We start from the raw sequence: 17,483 nt of genomic DNA on the forward strand, positions 1-17,483 counted from the left end.
CTCGATGGGCTGAATGGCCTTCTTCCATGCTGTGACCTTTCTATCATTCTATGTTTCTGGATGGCTGAAGGCATCGCCCCCAAACAGTGGGGAAAAGGGAGGGGAGTACACAAGAGGCCAGTCGTGAGAGCGATGAAGAGTTTGGGGCATGGGAGTTGCAGTGCTGGAGGATGCTGCAGAGGTAGGGAGGTATGAGGCTATGGAGGGATTTAAGTATGAGGATGAGAATTTTAAGTTTGAGGCATTGTGAATCAGCAGCCAAGGTAGGAGAGCAAGGACAGGGATGATGGTTGGACAGGACCTGGATATGGGCACCTGGAGAGGGTGGAGGATAGGAGGCCGGCCAGGAGACCATTAGAATCGAGTAGAGAGGTGATAAAGGCATGAATGAGGGTCTCAGTGACAGATGGATTCAGATAGGGGAGGAGACGGGCGATGTTGAGGAGTTGGAAGTACGCAGGCTTTTTGATGAAGAAGATATGGGGTTGGAAACTCAGCTCTGGTTGAACATGATGCTGAGGTTGTCAACTATCTGGTACATCTCAGACAGTGGCCAGGTAAGGGGCAGTAAAAGGGAAATCTCAAGGCCAAGAGCAGTGAGCCAGGGAAGAGTGAAGGGTAAATCTATCGCATCAGTGCAGGCGAGGGGGTTCCAAGGAACAGGGTGGCGAGGAGCAGACAAGATTGTGAACAGCTGCAGGTGTTTGAGGAGCTCAGTCCATCCAGATCCAGCAAAAGATGATGGAGGAGATCTGAAGCACAAGTGAAGTCGAACAGAGTCAGCAGCCAAGGGAAGCAGAAACTATACATTAGCACAGGATCATCATCCAGATGAGGATGGGAACCAGTCGGGACAGACCAGAGATAGCCCAACGTCGGGTGAAAAGTCCCAGTGGAGGAGCAGATAGGAGCAGGCCAGGTAGTCGAATACAGACGGTCCTGCAGAGCATACAGTCTCAGTGGACACCAGCGGCGAAGGTGGAGGTCACAGTTAAGGCCAGAAGCCAGCGGTGAAATGGGATTCAGACCAGTACACAGCACAACAGCAGAGTAAAGCTGAGGAGCCACTGAAATTCCTGAAGCCCAACAGCAACAACAGATACCAAACCTTAATCTTGTTAAATGACATTTTTTTTTTTAAAAGTGAAAGGTTGAAAGCTAAGGGAAAAACAAAAGGTGGAGCTGCAATAGAACCCAAGCTGAAACCAGCTGCTCAACGTGAATTGAATGGAGACAAGGAATGCAAACTGGTGGATACCAGCAAAAAACACGCCTGGGAAGGTAATTCAGCTGAAAACGTGGAACAGGATTTGCCTGCTGCCAAGAATCGATGCAGGGATGAGATTCAGGGCCTGTGGAACAGATCAATAATGCAAATTGAGGAAGAGAAATGGAATGTCGGCTGAAGGAGGACCCACAGATCTGAAACATCTGAACATCTGCCATGTCAGCTAAACACACTTCAAGAGGGAGTCTCACCATCAGGGCCATCACGCGACTATGACAAAGGATTGCCGTTAACTGTCCATTTTCTGGTCATTTGTCAGTGCTGGGGAATGGGTCATTTTTCTCTTCATATTTCATGTTAGCATCCAGCACTTCCTCAGGTCGGACGAGTTATATGTCCCTCCATACTTCCCCAACAGTGCCTTAACCCCCATGTACACAAGCCATTTTCTACCCGACTGGACTTAGTCCTCATTGGTCCTGAATTACTGGAGTCGACGAGGACATAGTTTGAGGATGTCTTGAACTCCTTTCACTTCAGGCCCTTCTTGATACGCAATGTTCACCCATCAGTCTGGGCTGGACAAACAAATTGTTCATCATTGACAAATATGATGGGACTAAAGTTAAAAAAATAGGAAGTGAGCAAAAAAAAAGGCATTGAGGGATACGGTGAGAAGGCAGGTGAGTGGAGTTGAGATTAATCAAAAAGGAATGAACTTGTTGAGTCTAAAGGCTTATTCTTCTGTGAAGAATTCTTACGTTCTGGACAGAAACAAATTAAAGACATCAATGTTGATCAGGATTATTGATGAGAGTTTTAATTTTTTGAAGGGTAAAAGAGCAATGGGTTTTGGTGACTAATGAGGGAGATCAGCCAGAACACCCATATGTTTTTGTTGGAATAATGTTTGATGCACTTGCAAGAACTGAGAGGTTATACCTATAAAGAAAGACTGAGTTGGCTGGGGTTCTTTTCTCTAGAAAAAAGACTGAGGGGTGACCTGACAGAGGTCTTCAAGATTATGAAAGGGTTTGATAGGGTAGATGGAGAGAAGATGCTTCCACCTGTGTGGAAGACCAGAACTTGGGGCCATTTCTCTAATATATAGTCAGCAATAAATCCAATCGGGAATTCAGGAGAAACTTCTTCACCCAGAGAATGGTTACAACGTGGAACTTGCTAACACAAGGAGGAGTTGAGGTGACCAACACAGATGCATTTCAGGGGAAGCTAGATAAACACAAGAGAGAGAAAGGAATAGCAGGTTATGCTGATCGGGTTAGATGAAGTAGGGAGAGAGGAGGCGCGTGTGGAGCACCAACGCCCACATGGACCTGTTGGGCCGAATAGCCTGTTTCTGTGCTGTACATTCCATGTAATTATATGTCAGCTGCCATTCTTTATTTTTGACACGGGACAATGGGAAGGGGGATGGGGGCATCACTGAGCAGGCTCTCATCCACACAGGAGCATGCTTTCCATCAGAGTCAGTGATCCGGAGCGGGATCCTTGCTTCCTTTCTCCCCTTCCCAGCCTGAGGACATTGAGGCGACGCTAGCTCAGATCTGCTGAGGCAGCAGAGACTGGGCAATGGACATGGGACCCTGCTGATCGATCCATCTCAGTGCCACACCAGTGCTTCACCATTGAGCCACTGGAGGCCCAAAAACAGAACGTCTTCAAACCTTCGTAAACCAAGGATGGTACAATATCTCACCTACCGAGGGGAGAAGGACGCTCTTCTAACATAATAACCTTGGGGAGAAGGGAGCTCCTGTAACACCGTATCAAAGCTCACAGAAATGGAGGTAAACCACACAGGCCCATTGATGGCGGTGAACTTTCTTTTGACAGTTTTGGCCTCAAGTTGCAAAAACCTATTCAGCAAATTGTCTGTCGTCCATTCGCTGGGACGCTGGTAATTCTGGAGCGAGAGGCAAGTGGAACAAGCAAAGGCCTTCACATCGTTTGACAATCCAGCACCTTCAGAGAAAGTAACTATCACAGTGGAACAGTTGACAGGTTGGTGTTACAAGTCTGAAGAAGCAGCTGTCCTGTCACAGACTCAGTGAGACTACAGTGGCATTTAAGATAATTAGAATGGGACTTCAGGATGAGAAGGTAATGTGCGACTAATTTAAGGAATACATGCAAAGGTGCCAGAAGGCAATAATGTGAAGTATCTTGACAGAGAGAGATGTGTGTGGTGTGGTGGGGGGGGGTGGAGAAAGAGAGGAGACTGAAAGAATGGCACAAAGCGAGATTGAAGAAAAGGAAAGAAAGAGAAATGGGAGAGGCTACAATAGAAATAGGGTGAGTGACAGGAAGGGAAAGGGAAAAAGAGCCAGAGACCAAGTGTGGAGGAGATTGGAGAGAAAGGAAGATGGAGAGGAAGGTGAGTCAGAAGCAGACAGGCAGAGAGAGAGAGACTGACAACTATTTATTATAATACTTGCTTATCTTTCAGTCTTCCATTCTGACAAAGGATTATACCCGAAACATTAACCCGCCATTTCTCTTTACAGATGCTGACTGACCAGCACTTTCTGTTTTAGTTTCAGATCTCCAGCCTTTGCAGGGTTTCCCTCAGTGGACACGTGCTGTGAGACCGCCATGCTGGCGGGGCTCTGTGTACCTGACTATACTCCATTCCGGTTCAATCTTAACAACGGTGGGATCCTCCACGTATTCGAACTGCAGTTCCCTCTCGATCCTTGCCTTGTCCACTCCCACCACCACGCTGACGTTACCTGCGCCTTGCGGTGCAGTGCTGGAGTTGCAAATGATTCCCCCGTCAAACCTCCTGACAGGCAGAGAAACGAAGAAGCAAATTAAACTCCAGCCAAAGTCCCGCGACTCTTTGCAGTACATCTTACCATCCCCGACCGCCGCAGGAAAAGGCTTTCTTTCCCATCATTCTCCACCTCAAGATAAATTAGTCCCATCTGAGTCGCTCGCAGATTGAGATTGCGTGTCGCACAAGGAGCCATTTTTGTTCTAAGCTTAGTCAATTATGCAATACTGTATATACACGTGCACACACTCACGCTCGCGTGCACACTCACTCACTGAGGCAAAACAAAATGTACTCCAGACCTACAGCCAGCTCACACCGTTAACAAGAATGGCCAAAACTTCAGCAAAACTTGCCTGCATCAATACTACCAAAATAAATACCACACGAACATCTTTACGGCTGACTGACCATTTTTTTTGCTTCTCAGGCAGCCCGTACCTGTCAAACACGCAAGGCTGTTGTCCAAACATAACTGAGACGTTGCTTCCTGCATCCAGGTTTCTGCCCCTGATGGTGACTGTTGTGCCCCCTGACACTGGGCCTTTGATCGGTGCCAGGTCTGTTAGAGTTGGGAGCTGAAATTAATTTAAAAATAGTTATTACACAGGTACAAGACGACGCAATCTGCAAACGTGTGCAGAAAATTACTCATCAGCTGAGATACGAGAAGATAAAGAAACGCTTCAGATCCCAAAGCGATGGGCAAGAGAAGGGAGAGATGAAAGGGAGAAGAGGCTTCAGTCACTCTGAGCGGGGAAGGCCGAAAGGCCCTGACTCATTTTTGTTCTGATGTTCAAATTATTCGCAGTCTGAGTTCTGACATTTTATTTCCAAGTGTTTTCTTTGCAATATTTTTAGCAATTATATTTTCACACATTTTAACTGAGGAAAATATATCTTTGATATTCATCAGCAATGACGAACTGAACTTTTTTGGTAAAATCCAGTTTACATGGAACACTTCCATGCATCTTCTTATCTGGTGGGGTGTTACTTTGACACCACTCTGTAACAGAATTATTATAGCTGCAAATTGTCCCATTGGAGCTGATAAATTAAAGGATACAACTTTTCACGTTTAACAATCCCCTTGTTAATGACTGAGTTATGAATTAACACAAGGTCATAAGATCAGTTCTGCCAGGTGTGGCTGTTGAGCGCAATGGTTAATGTGCTTCTGGAAAATTCCTCCGTGCTCGATTTTAATGCAGTCATTAACCCACGGAAAAGAACGTCATGTTAAGCATCGGTTTCCACAACAGTTCAGCTGTGGAGAGCTGGCACGTGGATTCTGCACTCAACAGGAAGGTCCACTCTCACCTGCCTCCCAGCAACTGGTTCAGAGGCTGGGGAGTAAGTTGCCTGTCAGCTCTCGGTCACAGGATACGCGGCCTGGTGAGACCAGCAAAGGGCAGTCAACAGACAGAAAAACTAAAGGCTAATATACCTCAAAAAAATCACTGCTGACACCTCATGAATGCTGAGGTCTCACGCAAAGCCTGCTGGGAGAGATATCAAGAGAAAAAAAGAACTTTCATTTACACAGTTTCTTTCACGACCTCAGGATGTCCGAAAGCACTTTCCGGCCAATGATGTACTTTTGAAGAGCTGCAATGCAGGAAACGCAGCAGCCAATTTGCGCACAGCAAGGTCTCACATGCATACATGTGATGATGACCAGATAATCTGTTTTGGTAATGTTGGTTAAGAGATAAATATTGGCCTCGGACACCAGGGAGAACTCCCCTGCTCTTACAAATAATGCCATGGGATCTTTTATGTCCACTTGAGAGGGCAGACGGAGCCTCAGTTTAACGTCTTCTCCGAAAGACGGCACCTCCAACAGTGCAGCACTCCCTCAGTACTGCACTGGGAGTGTCAGCCCAGATTTTGTGCTCAAACCCCTGGAGTGGGATTTGGACCCATTACCATCCGACTCAGAGGCAAGAGTGCCACCGAATGAGTCACGGCTGACACCTAAGAGGTGAACAGAAACATATCGGTTCATCATCTTCTTTCTCTGTCTCCCTGCTGTTGGGAATCTGAATGGAGTTATACCAACAGAAGGCAGAGAATCATAGCGCACGGTCCTGTGGGCGACAGGGTGCAGTTGCCGAGTGCATGTGTCTGCGACCTGTTGAGACCACGGAACGCATTCAGCACACAAGTACGACCGGACAACACCCCTCTCCAGTCCGCAAACTCACTCACCACAAAGCTGTAGAGCTGTGTTGACTTTGCCGTGAACTCCTGCGTGCATTCCCCTACACAGATCTTCACAAAGCCAGCATACTGGTTGTGCCGGGCTGCTCCCATCTCACACATGATCCTTCGAGGAAACAGAGGCTTCATTAAGGCTGCTTGTTCCATACTGGCCTGGCCCAATGTCCCAGTACATCAATATGTATCACAATACTCAAAACCCACAACAGTGATAATGGGAACAACATAAATATCATTCGTGGGGCAATAACTGATTGCAAATTGGCCTTTTGATAACCTTACAGATACATGTAGCCTTTAAGCTTTTCTCTTAAAGACTTGTTTATCCTGAAGTGGTACAGGCTTAGGCTGTACAGTAGAGTGCCACCATTTTAGATGCTGAAGTGCTGCAGCAAGAACCGAGGTGCATTCCTCTGCTCCATTTGTTTTAAGTGTTCGGTTCTTTCAATTATTAGAGCAGCTTAGTTTTTGGTCTACGTTTCAAAACGATAATGTTTTATTCACTGCCTTATTTTTTATTTGCTGGCTCACTCACTGCTTTCCCAGCTCCAAATATTGCTGGTGCTTTAGGCTAATATGTACCAATGGGTAATTACTCAGCCCATGTACCAGGGGGGCAGTGTTCGCAGAGTTGGCACCATAGTTTCCAATGCCTTGCCTGGTGCTGAGTGGAGACTGCACATTCTCTCACAAGGCTAAGGGAAACAGGGGACTCAGATGAGAAGTGTCAATCCAGGGACTTCTTCACACTCCCCCAGTGGTAGCCCACAGCAGCGTCAGACCAGGTTATGTACCCTGCCCTCTCAATGTCAGAAAGAGGGAGCTTGGGAGGGATGACAATGGGGAATAAAGAGGGTCGGTGTCCTTATCGGAGAGTACAATCCTTTAAAACTACAACAAACAAAAATAAAACTGTTCTTTAATGCAAGGTCACTTTAGCTTCAATGAGAAACAGCATTAAAAAGAAAGACAGACTTGCATTTCCACAGCTCCTTTCACAACCTCAGTTTGTCCCAAAGCGCTTTACAGCCAATTAAGTACTTTTGAGGTGTCGTCACTGTTTTGTGGGAAAAGCAGCACAACAAGCTCTCACAAACAGCAATGTGATAATGACCAGATCATCTGTTTCAGTGATGTTGGTTGAGGGATAAATATTGGCCAGGACACCGGGGAGAACTCCCCAGCTCTTCTTCGAATATTGCCATGGGATCTTTTACTCCTTCAGTGCTGCACTGGAGTGTCAGCCTGGTTTATGTACTCAAAACCCTGGAGTGAGACCTGAACCCACGACCTTCTGTCTCAGAGAGTGCTCCCCACTGAACCATGGCTGACCAAACAGGCCAAGCTCCCACCGGAGCATCCCTCCAGGGTCTCGGGTCCCCAGTGCAACTCAAAAGTAACAGGGGGATCAAAGGGATGGTTTTCAATCCCCCAGTGGCATTCATTGCTGTGGACCGATGGCTGTCACCAGATGCTTCGACGCTGCCAAAGAACATCTGGAAATCGTCGGTTTTCTGCATTTTTTAAACTTCTTTAAAATTAAAAAGGGGTTCCACGGGGTAGATGTGGAGAAGATACCAGGACTGAGACGAAACAACTATCAGGAAAGACTGAACGCGGCACTTCAGATCGAGTGCTACTGCCTCGCCACAGAGCCAAAGATTCAACCCACCAGCCCAACGGAAAAGTAACATTGAAACATAACTTACTGCTCTGCTGGGATGTATCCGTCTGGCAGTGGGAGACAATCCACTCCAGCAACGCTCACAAAGTTTTCAATCTCCCTGAAATTCAGGCCCAGGTTCTCCCCGTAGATAGTCACCTTTGTGCCACCATCCCTGGGCCCTCGTATTGGTGTTATCTGTCAATAGAAAAGACATGTACGTATAAACAATCAATCAAGAGGAGACTGGTGCCTTGATAGGACTCCGATATATCATAAATTCAACCTAAATGTACATTGATCATAAACAGGCATGAAGTCCATGAAAGAGCTATCAGACACTGTGAGATTAAAGGGGGGGAAAAGCAACAGAGAGGGGGGGGAAAAGCAACAGAGAGGGGGGGGGAAAGCAACAGAGAGGGGGGGGGGGAAAGCAACAGAGAGGGGGGGGGGAAAGCAACAGAGAGGGGGGGGGGAAAGCAACAGAGAGGGGGGGGGGAAAGCAACAGAGAGGGGGGGGGAAAAGCAACAGAGAGGGGGGGGGGAAAGCAACAGAGAGGGGGGGGAAAAGCAACAGAGAGGGGGGGGAAAAGCAACAGAGAGGGGGGGGAAAAGCAACAGAGAGGGGGGGGAAAAGCAACAGAGAGGGGGGGGAAAAGCAACAGAGAGGGGGGGGAAAAGCAACAGAGAGGGGGGGGAAAAGCAACAGAGAGGGGGGGGAAAAGCAACAGAGAGGGGGGGAAAAAGCAACAGAGAGGGGGGGAAAAAGCAACAGAGAGGGGGGGAAAAAGCAACAGAGAGGGGGGGAAAAAGCAACAGAGAGGGGGGGAAAAAGCAACAGAGAGGGGGGGAAAAAGCAACAGAGAGGGGGGGAAAAAGCAACAGAGAGGGGGGGAAAAAGCAACAGAGAGGGGGGGAAAAAGCAACAGAGAGGGGGGGAAAAAGCAACAGAGAGGGGGGGAAAAAGCAACAGAGAGGGGGGGAAAAAGCAACAGAGAGGGGGGGAAAAAGCAACAGAGAGGGGGGGAAAAAGCAACAGAGAAGGGGGGAAAAAGCAACAGAGAGGGGGGGAAAAAGCAACAGAGAGGGGGGGAAAAAGCAACAGAGAGGGGGGGAAAAAGCAACAGAGAGGGGGGGGAAAAAGCAACAGAGAGGGGGGGAAAAAGCAACAGAGAGGGGGGGAAAAAGCAACAGAGAGGGGGGGAAAAAGCAACAGAGAGGGGGGAAAAAGCAACAGAGAGGGGGGGAAAAAGCAACAGAGAGGGGGGGAAAAAGCAACAGAGAGGGGGGGAAAAAGCAACAGAGAGGGGGGGAAAAAGCAACAGAGAGGGGGGGAAAAAGCAACAGAGAGGGGGGGAAAAAGCAACAGAGAGGGGGGGAAAAAGCAACAGAGAGGGGGGGAAAAAGCAACAGAGAGGGGGGGAAAAAGCAACAGAGAGGGGGGGAAAAAGCAACAGAGAGGGGGGGAAAAAGCAACAGAGAGGGGGGGAAAAAGCAACAGAGAGGGGGGGAAAAAGCAACAGAGAGGGGGGGAAAAAGCAACAGAGAGGGGGGGAAAAAGCAACAGAGAGGGGGGGAAAAAGCAACAGAGAGGGGGGGGAAAAAGCAACAGAGATGGGGGGAAAAAGCAACAGAGAGGGGGGGAAAAAGCAACAGAGAGGGGGGGAAAAAGCAACAGAGAGGGGGGGAAAAAGCAACAGAGAGGGGGGGAAAAAGCAACAGAGAGGGGGGGAAAAAGCAACAGAGAGGGGGGGAAAAAGCAACAGAGAGGGGGGGAAAAAGCAACAGAGAGGGGGGGAAAAAGCAACAGAGAGGGGGGGAAAAAGCAACAGAGAGGGGGGGAAAAAGCAACAGAGAGGGGGGGAAAAAGCAACAGAGAGGGGGGGAAAAAGCAACAGAGAGGGGGGGAAAAAGCAACAGAGAGGGGGGGAAAAAGCAACAGAGAGGGGGGGAAAAAGCAACAGAGAGGGGGGGAAAAAGCAACAGAGAGGGGGGGAAAAAGCAACAGAGAGGGGGGGAAAAAGCAACAGAGAGGGGGGGAAAAAGCAACAGAGAGGGGGGGAAAAAGCAACAGAGAGGGGGGGAAAAAGCAACAGAGAGGGGGGGGAAAAAGCAACAGAGAGGGGGGGAAAAAGCAACAGAGAGGGGGGGGAAAAGCAACAGAGAGGGGGGGGAAAAGCAACAGAGAGGGGGGGGAAAAGCAACAGAGAGGGGGGGGAAAAGCAACAGAGAGGGGGGGGAAAAGCAACAGAGAGGGGGGGGAAAAGCAACAGAGAGGGGGGGGAAAAGCAACAGAGAGGGGGGGGAAAAGCAACAGAGAGGGGGGGAAAAAGCAACAGAGAGGGGGGGAAAAAGCAACAGAGAGGGGGGGGAAAGCAACAGAGAGGGGGGGGAAAAGCAACAGAGAGGGGGGGGGAAAAGCAACAGAGAGGGGGGGGAAAAAGCAACAGAGAGGGGGGGGAAAAAGCAACAGAGAGGGGGGGGGGAAAAGCAACAGAGAGGGGGGGGGGGAAAGCAACAGAGAGGGGGGGGAAAAAGCAACAGAGAGAGGGGGGAAGCAAGGACGGAGCTCAGATGAAGACTGAAAATGAATACTTATCCAAGAGGAAACAAAGTATTTTTTCAAATTGAAAAAGACAAAAAAGACTGAATGGATAACACAGCAAAAATGTCCAGCAGTGAGGAATTAAATTATAACAGAAAATGTACAAAAGAAAAACTAGAGGGAATATGAGAGACGAAAGAGATGCCCCATCCCCCTCCGACAATCCAGCGCAGGGTGGTTCCAGCCCGTGCTGTACTGCACCGTCCCACAGGTGTGTCTATCGCTATGAAAGCTCCCCATTATTCAATAATCCCTGTATTTCTTTTTCTTTCTTCTTAATTCATGCGGAAGTAACTGGTGGAGTCCATGACTGCAATTTTAAACAGGGATTAAGCTGGGCCAGTGCAAAGCACGTCTCAAACTATCAAGTTTACGAACCTTCGACTTCAGTGTGAAGCGCATACCAATGAGTCCGGCCGGATGTCTGTCTCTCTCTCTCTCTCTCGGGGTTCGCAAAGCCGCACAGGTGCTGCATGAAACTTCCAGTCACTGTGAAAGACTCCCCCTCCCTCCTCACCCCATTCTCTGCAGAGAGTGGGACTCTGATCATCCAGCAGAGGAATTCCAAATACTCATCCTGTTTACCCTGGCGTGTGAAGGGTAAGTCGTCAATAAACTGGGTTGTTGGAATTGCTGAACGGGGCCACCCAGCTCACCCCCTCTCCACTGACCCACCCACCCCAACACCCCACTTCCCAACCCACCCCAACACCCCACTTCCCATCTCCATTGACAATGGTACTCAACACAGGCAGTGTCACTGGAGAGGCAGGGGAGGGATTGCAAGGGGGAAATTCCCAGTCAGAGGGGCAACTCATCCACAACTTACATCTTTCCAATAAAAAAAAAACACATCTGGAGCAAGTTTTTGCCAGTCAACCAGTCAGTCGCATTGGAAAGTGGAACTGTTCCCATTTCACGCAAGGAGCATCACCTTCAAGCACCCCGCCCCCCCCAAGGGACAACATGGATCAGAAGGAAAGTAAAGGTCCCAAACTCAGGAGAACCCCCTGCCTCCCGCCCGCCTCCACCACCCACCCCCACGCAAAGGGTATTTCGACCCTTCACCCTCGCACATAATTTGCCTGGATACAAGTGTATAAAAAAAGGGGGGTGTGAAAAGACTCGCAGGCCTGTCGAGACCACCCCACCCAAACACGGCACAACCATCCCCAACACCGACCCACTCCCTGGCCATGCAATGTCCTGCGACAGGGAATTTCCTCACTGACTCCCTCAGGAAATCAAGCAAAACTCTGGGAATCCTCAGAATCACAACCATGAGCAGGTGTCCCATTATAATTTCATAAGAACATAAGAAATAGGAGCAGGAGTAGGCCATACGGCCCCTCGAGCCTACTCCACCATGTTTTTTAATTCATTCATGGGATGTGGGCTTCGCTGGCCAGGCCAGCATTTATTGCCCATCCCTAATTGCCCTTGAGAAGGTGATGGTGAGCCGTCTTCTTGAACCGCTGCAGTCCATGTGGTGAAGGTTCTCCCACAGTGCTGTTAGGTAGGGAGTTCCAGAATTTTGCCCCAGCGAGGATGAAGGAACGGCGATATGTTTCCCAGATATATTTAATAAGATCATGGCTGATCTTCGACCTGAACTCCACTTGGCCGCCCGATCCCCATATCCCTTGATTTCACCACTTTGTCACTTCCCCTTCTTATCCTGTGAACTTTGACGAGGTCAGCTTGACATTTCATTATTTTCAAAGTGTATGAGCTCCAATTCATTAACCTCTCCTCATAAATTAAGATTCCTGGTACCTCATGATAACGGTCGTCCCGTGTTTCAATAATGAATTCCAGCATCAGAAGTTTCTCAAATACTCCAGTGCATCTGCTCGCGACTGATGAGCCTGGTGAGGGAACCTTCGGTTCTCCTGCACCAGTCACGGCAGAGGTTGATCTGATAAATGAAATCACCTGTACCTTCTGAAGGGCACGAAGATCCTACCCACGATTAGATGATCCTCCCATTGTTCCAGTCACTGTGCCCTCTGCCCACTGGTACCTCCATCTGTAAATCCCTTCACGTTGTAACCTCCAAAATCCTTTCTCTTTGACCGTTTTTTTTGGTCCCAACTCGAGCTTTGTTTCCGTTTTCCATTTTACCCCTCTTCCTTGGCATCTACTCTTACCCACCGTCCTGTCGGTGAGGACGGATACAGAAATGCAAGTAACTGGTGCGACCAGTCGGGGTACATGAGTGTTGTGGTTATGGTACTGGACTGGCATCCCAGAGACCATGAATTCAAATCCCACCATGGCAAGTTGCAAAGCCAAATTCAATAAATCTGGTAATTTTTGGGCTGGTACCAGAAAAAAGGGCCACGAAAGCTGGATTGTCATCAACACCCAACTGGTTCATTAATTTCCCGCAGAGAAGGGAAACTGCCACCTCTATCTGATCTGACTCCAGTCCCACACTGTGGGGGTAATTTTGACTCTGGGCGACAGTGTAAAACGGGCGATATCATATCAGCCGCCAGTAACACATCTCTCCCGATTTTAATTCCCATTGAAGTCAACGGGAGAGGAGTAAAACAGGCGGCTGATCCTACGTTCTTGACTCTTAAAGCCAACTGAGGTAGCCTAGCGAGCCACTCAGTCGTCAGGCGAACTCTGCTTGGGCAATAAATATGGCCTTGCCAGCAACACCCTGAGAAAAAAAATCAAACAAACTCCAGGTGGAATCCAGCCAGCATCTTACTCAGAATGGATGAGGCCTCATTTGATTTGTACTCTATCCTTCGCCTCGTCTTATCCCAGCACCTCTCTTGTCCATTTTTATCTGCAGTCAAATTGGCTTTCCTCACAGTACCCAGAATAAGTGTTACATTCCCAGGACAGTCAATAGTATCAGATTATTCCGAGTGAATCAGTTTGTCTGGTTCATCTGGAACACTGCCAATTAGGGATTTTGATGTTGCATTATAGATAAACCATGGAGGGATTCCTCAGCGCTAATGGCCGGGAAAAAAGCTTTTCAGAAAACATCAATGAATAATACATTAGAATATTTCACAGACCAAAATCGCACAGATTTGTCAAGTTTTTTTTTTGCTTTGAGTTGGTTTGAGGATATACATTCTCAGCATAAACAAGCCGCTTCTGTTAACCTGTGTTCTGACATTGTTGATGCAGCAACCATTTTAGAATGCATGTCCTTCAGCTTCACCTCGTTTACCTGTGCACAGAGCCATGTACAAGGCTGGCAGAAATATCAGGAGTTGTGCCATTTGTCGGGGCATTGTCCTCCGATCAGGATAGCAGAAAGCCTCCATTTTTCAATTGCAGAAATTAGAGAAAAGAACTTGCATCTTGATGGCGCCTTTCATTACCTCAGGACGTCCCAAAGTGCTTCACAGCCAACCAAGTACCTTTGAAGTGTAGCCACTGTTGTAATGTAGAGAAATGTGGTTCCAATTTGCACACAGAAAGGTCCCACAAACAGCAATGAGATCATTTGTCTTCGTGGTGTTGAATGAGGGATAAATATTGGCCAGGACACCGGGGAGAACTCCCCACTCTCCTTCAAATCGTGCCGTGGGATCTTTTCCTTCCACCCGATAGGGGGCAGATGGGGCCCTCGGTAAAATGTCTCATCTGAAAGACGGCACCTCCGACAGCACAGCACTCCCTCTGCTGCACTGGAGTACTAGCCAAGATAATGTGCTCAGGTCTGGGGTGGGGCTTAAACCCATGACCTTCTGACTCAGAGGTGAGAGTGCTGCCTCTCAAGGCCAAGCATGACACCCAAAGGAAAAGGTCAAGGCATCAAGGTTGAAAAGAGCAGGACAGGAAATGAGGTAAGTCAGGAAGGAGTGGTTAGGTGACACCTCGCTTCAATTTTAAAGATCTGCAGATTGGAGATAGAAGGGAAAGGCTGAGTCAGGTGAAGGATTCTGAGGTTGTGGGAGAGAATAAGGTTTCAGGAATCTAAGTCAGAAAGAAAGATTAATTCGGTTGGGTCTCTCTTGAATTTTGTCACCTCAAAATCTTCTCTTTTCCACTGTGAAGGGGTTTGAGAAAAATGATCCAAACCAAATAACAACTTACATTTATATAGCGCCCTTAACGCAATAAAACGTCCCAAGGCGCTTCACAGGAGCGTATTCATACAAAATTTGACACCGAGCCACATAAAGAGATATTAGAACAGGTGACCAAAAGCTTGGTCAAAGAGATAGGTTTTGAGGAGCGTCTTAAAGGAATAGAGAGGTGCAGGGGTTTGGGAGGGAATTCCAGAGCTTCGGGCCGAGACAGCTGAAGGCACAGCCACCAATGGTGGAGCGATGAAAATCGGGGATGCGCAGGGGGCCAGAATTGGAGGTACGCAGAGATCTCAGAGGGTTGTAGGGCTGGAGGAGGTTGTGGAGACAGGGAAGGGTGAGGACATGGAGGGATTTGAAAACAAGGATGAGAATTTCAAAATCGAGGAGTTCCCCGATTCGGATCCAATGTCGGTCAGCGAGCACAGGGGTGATAAGTGAACGGGAGTTGGTGTGAAATAGGATACGGGCAGCAGAGTTTTTGATTAGTGCCATGGGATCTTCTACATCCACTCGAACCAGCAGACCAACCTCGGTTCAACGTCTTGTCTGAAAGAAGTGGAGGGTGAACCCAATGAGTCATTACAACACGTGTCCATCCTCTGGGCCTGCGCTGTCGGCTTTCTTTATGGGATTAATGTCCTGCCTTGATTCCTTCTGACGCTTGTAAAATCGCTCATTAAATGGGCACAGAAAACATTCAGTGTTCGACAATCCCACTCTCTCCCTGACCCTTCCCCCTCCCTCCCTCGCTCCTCACACACGTGATTACCTCAGTGATACGAGGGTTGGTACATTTCCTGTTCGTTCCCGATGGCTCCAGCCACTGTTCCTCCGAGGCGGGACAATCCTGCCTGAGGGTGCACCGGCCGTCTCCCCTGCACCAGCCACACTCAAAGTCAGGGTCGGCCTTCAGGCACAGGCCACAGCTCTCCCGCATCACCCCGCACTTGTACAGGTGAACTTTGAGAGGAGGAAAAGAAACAAAAAAAAAGAGAATGAACTCAGGAGGGAAGAAAAAAATAAGACGAGACTGAATCACAACTCATTCCAAATGGAATTCAAACGTATTTCTGTCTTTGATCTCGAAGGCTTTGCTGAGAAGCTGCAAGAAAGTTGACTAGTTTGGGAGGGACTGGGTAGCGCAGTGGGAGTAATCGGTTGTCCTGTCCCTCCACCTGGAATCTGGATTCCAATCCAGTCCAGACCGATGAAATAAGAAAAATCTTCTCTCCCTCCCAGCATGGAATAAGTCTGGACAGTCTTAATTCAGCAGGAATTAGCTCACTGTACAAAACTGTGTACATTTGTGATACCCTGTGCAGAATTAGCACGGCCGATGCACACGTAGTATACCCTATTCCCAGCAATATTAACTCAGCACGCCCCAGTCTGGTACCGAGCCACACGGACCACAGGAAGGTGCCAGGTTCAATTGGCCGTGCTGAGTCAATTGGGATGATAGTGGAGACAAGAATGTAGGAAGAGATAGGAACGTCGGTGATAGTGGAGATAATACAACTGCTCTGAATGCCCCCTGGGCAAGGGAAGGAGAAGGGGGAAAAAAATACAGCTCTCGCTCCGAATCACTAGCCAGTATCTCCTGTCGGAAAATCCAGATCAACGAATGCAAAGTGAGGACTGGTTGTTACGATCCCCATGGTTGAATAGCCTGCTGCCAGTCAGTGCCGAGGCTCACACACGGGGATTGACCAGTTTGCCGAGGTACCACCAGCTGGCGCTTGTGGAACCCATACTCCACCCCCTTTTAGGAATAGGCCGGATCAAGATTGGCTGTGATGCCTCCCACAATTGAATAGCCTGCTGCACTTCTCGTGGGGACTCACCAGGGTTGCCAACCCTTCAGGATTGTCCAGGAGCCTCTGGGGAAAAAAATCATATGGGCATTAAGAAAAAAATGATGGTTTTTTTTCCCCATTTTCTTTGAAAGCTTTTGTTTATAGTTGGTTATTCGTTATAAAAATATTGGAGCTGTTTGACTGGGTGAGGCGGTTGGAGGCAGCAGGCCATGTGATGAAACCTCCAGGAATATGTCCAACCAGAGTTGATAACCCTGGGACTCGCGCGTGAAATATAATGGTCGCTTGGGGGCGACGTGCAGGAGACTGGCTGGTACCTTGTGAAATCCTCTATCTTCAGGAGAGGAAGAGGACCAGGCTTGACCGCGATGCGCCACCATGAATAAATAGCCAGCGTCAGCGCTTAACACAGAACGAGTAAAACCGTGGACATTGCCGTCCACCTCACCTTTGTTGTGAGCCGGGTTGTCGATGCTGAAGTCCCCATTCCAGACAACAGAGAGATCCACGGGGAGATTGTTAATCTCTGTCCCCTCGTAGGAGTACTGAAACGAGACAGTTACAAGCAACAGAGCAACGTGTCAAAACGTAAACAGTCCGCCACTGAGGTGGCTCAGAACATCATCTTTGTTCCTCATTACCAAGTTAATTCGACACACTTTCGGAAGGAGTTCAAGGCCTTCGAGAGGGTGAAGAGGAGATTTACGAGAATGGTACCAGGGATGAACGGTTGCAGTTATGTGGAGAGACTGAAGAAGCTGGAGTTGTTCTCCATAGACCAGAGAAGGTTAAGGAGAGATTCAATAGAGGCATTCAAAATTATGAGAGGTTTTGATAGAGTAGATAGTAGGGAGAAACTGTTTCCATTGACAGGAGGATCGGTGACCAGAGGAAACAGATTTAAGGTAATTAGCAAAAAAGCCAGGGAGGAGAAGGGGAGAAATTTTTTCACTTGGCGAGTTGTAAAGATTTGGAATGCGCTGCCTGAAAGGGAGGTGGAGGCAGATTCTATGGTAACTTTCAAAAAGGATTTGGATCTCTACTTGAAAAGGATACATTTACAGGGCTACAGGAAAAGAG

General features: G+C 48.4%; 1 protein-coding gene across 4 annotated transcripts in view; it reads right to left on the reverse strand.

Moving 5' to 3' along the window:
• The window catches only part of plxna4 (plexin A4), a 552,119-nt gene that overhangs the window by 92,665 nt on the left and 441,971 nt on the right, over positions 1-17,483 (reverse strand). For all 4 annotated transcript variants that reach the window (XM_068005167.1, XM_068005168.1, XM_068005169.1 and 1 more), the window contains exons 11-16: positions 16,852-16,948; positions 15,356-15,546; positions 7,961-8,112; positions 6,240-6,357; positions 4,467-4,603; positions 3,867-4,034 (exon numbers count right to left, since the gene is read on the reverse strand). In XM_068005167.1, coding sequence (XP_067861268.1) covers positions 3,867-4,034; positions 4,467-4,603; positions 6,240-6,357; positions 7,961-8,112; positions 15,356-15,546; positions 16,852-16,948 — 863 coding nt within the window. The remainder of the gene's footprint in view (positions 1-3,866; positions 4,035-4,466; positions 4,604-6,239; positions 6,358-7,960; positions 8,113-15,355; positions 15,547-16,851; positions 16,949-17,483) is intronic.

The sequence above is a fragment of the Heptranchias perlo genome, chromosome 24 (genome assembly GCF_035084215.1).
Source record: "Heptranchias perlo isolate sHepPer1 chromosome 24, sHepPer1.hap1, whole genome shotgun sequence".
Classification (NCBI taxonomy): domain Eukaryota; kingdom Metazoa; phylum Chordata; class Chondrichthyes; order Hexanchiformes; family Hexanchidae; genus Heptranchias; species Heptranchias perlo.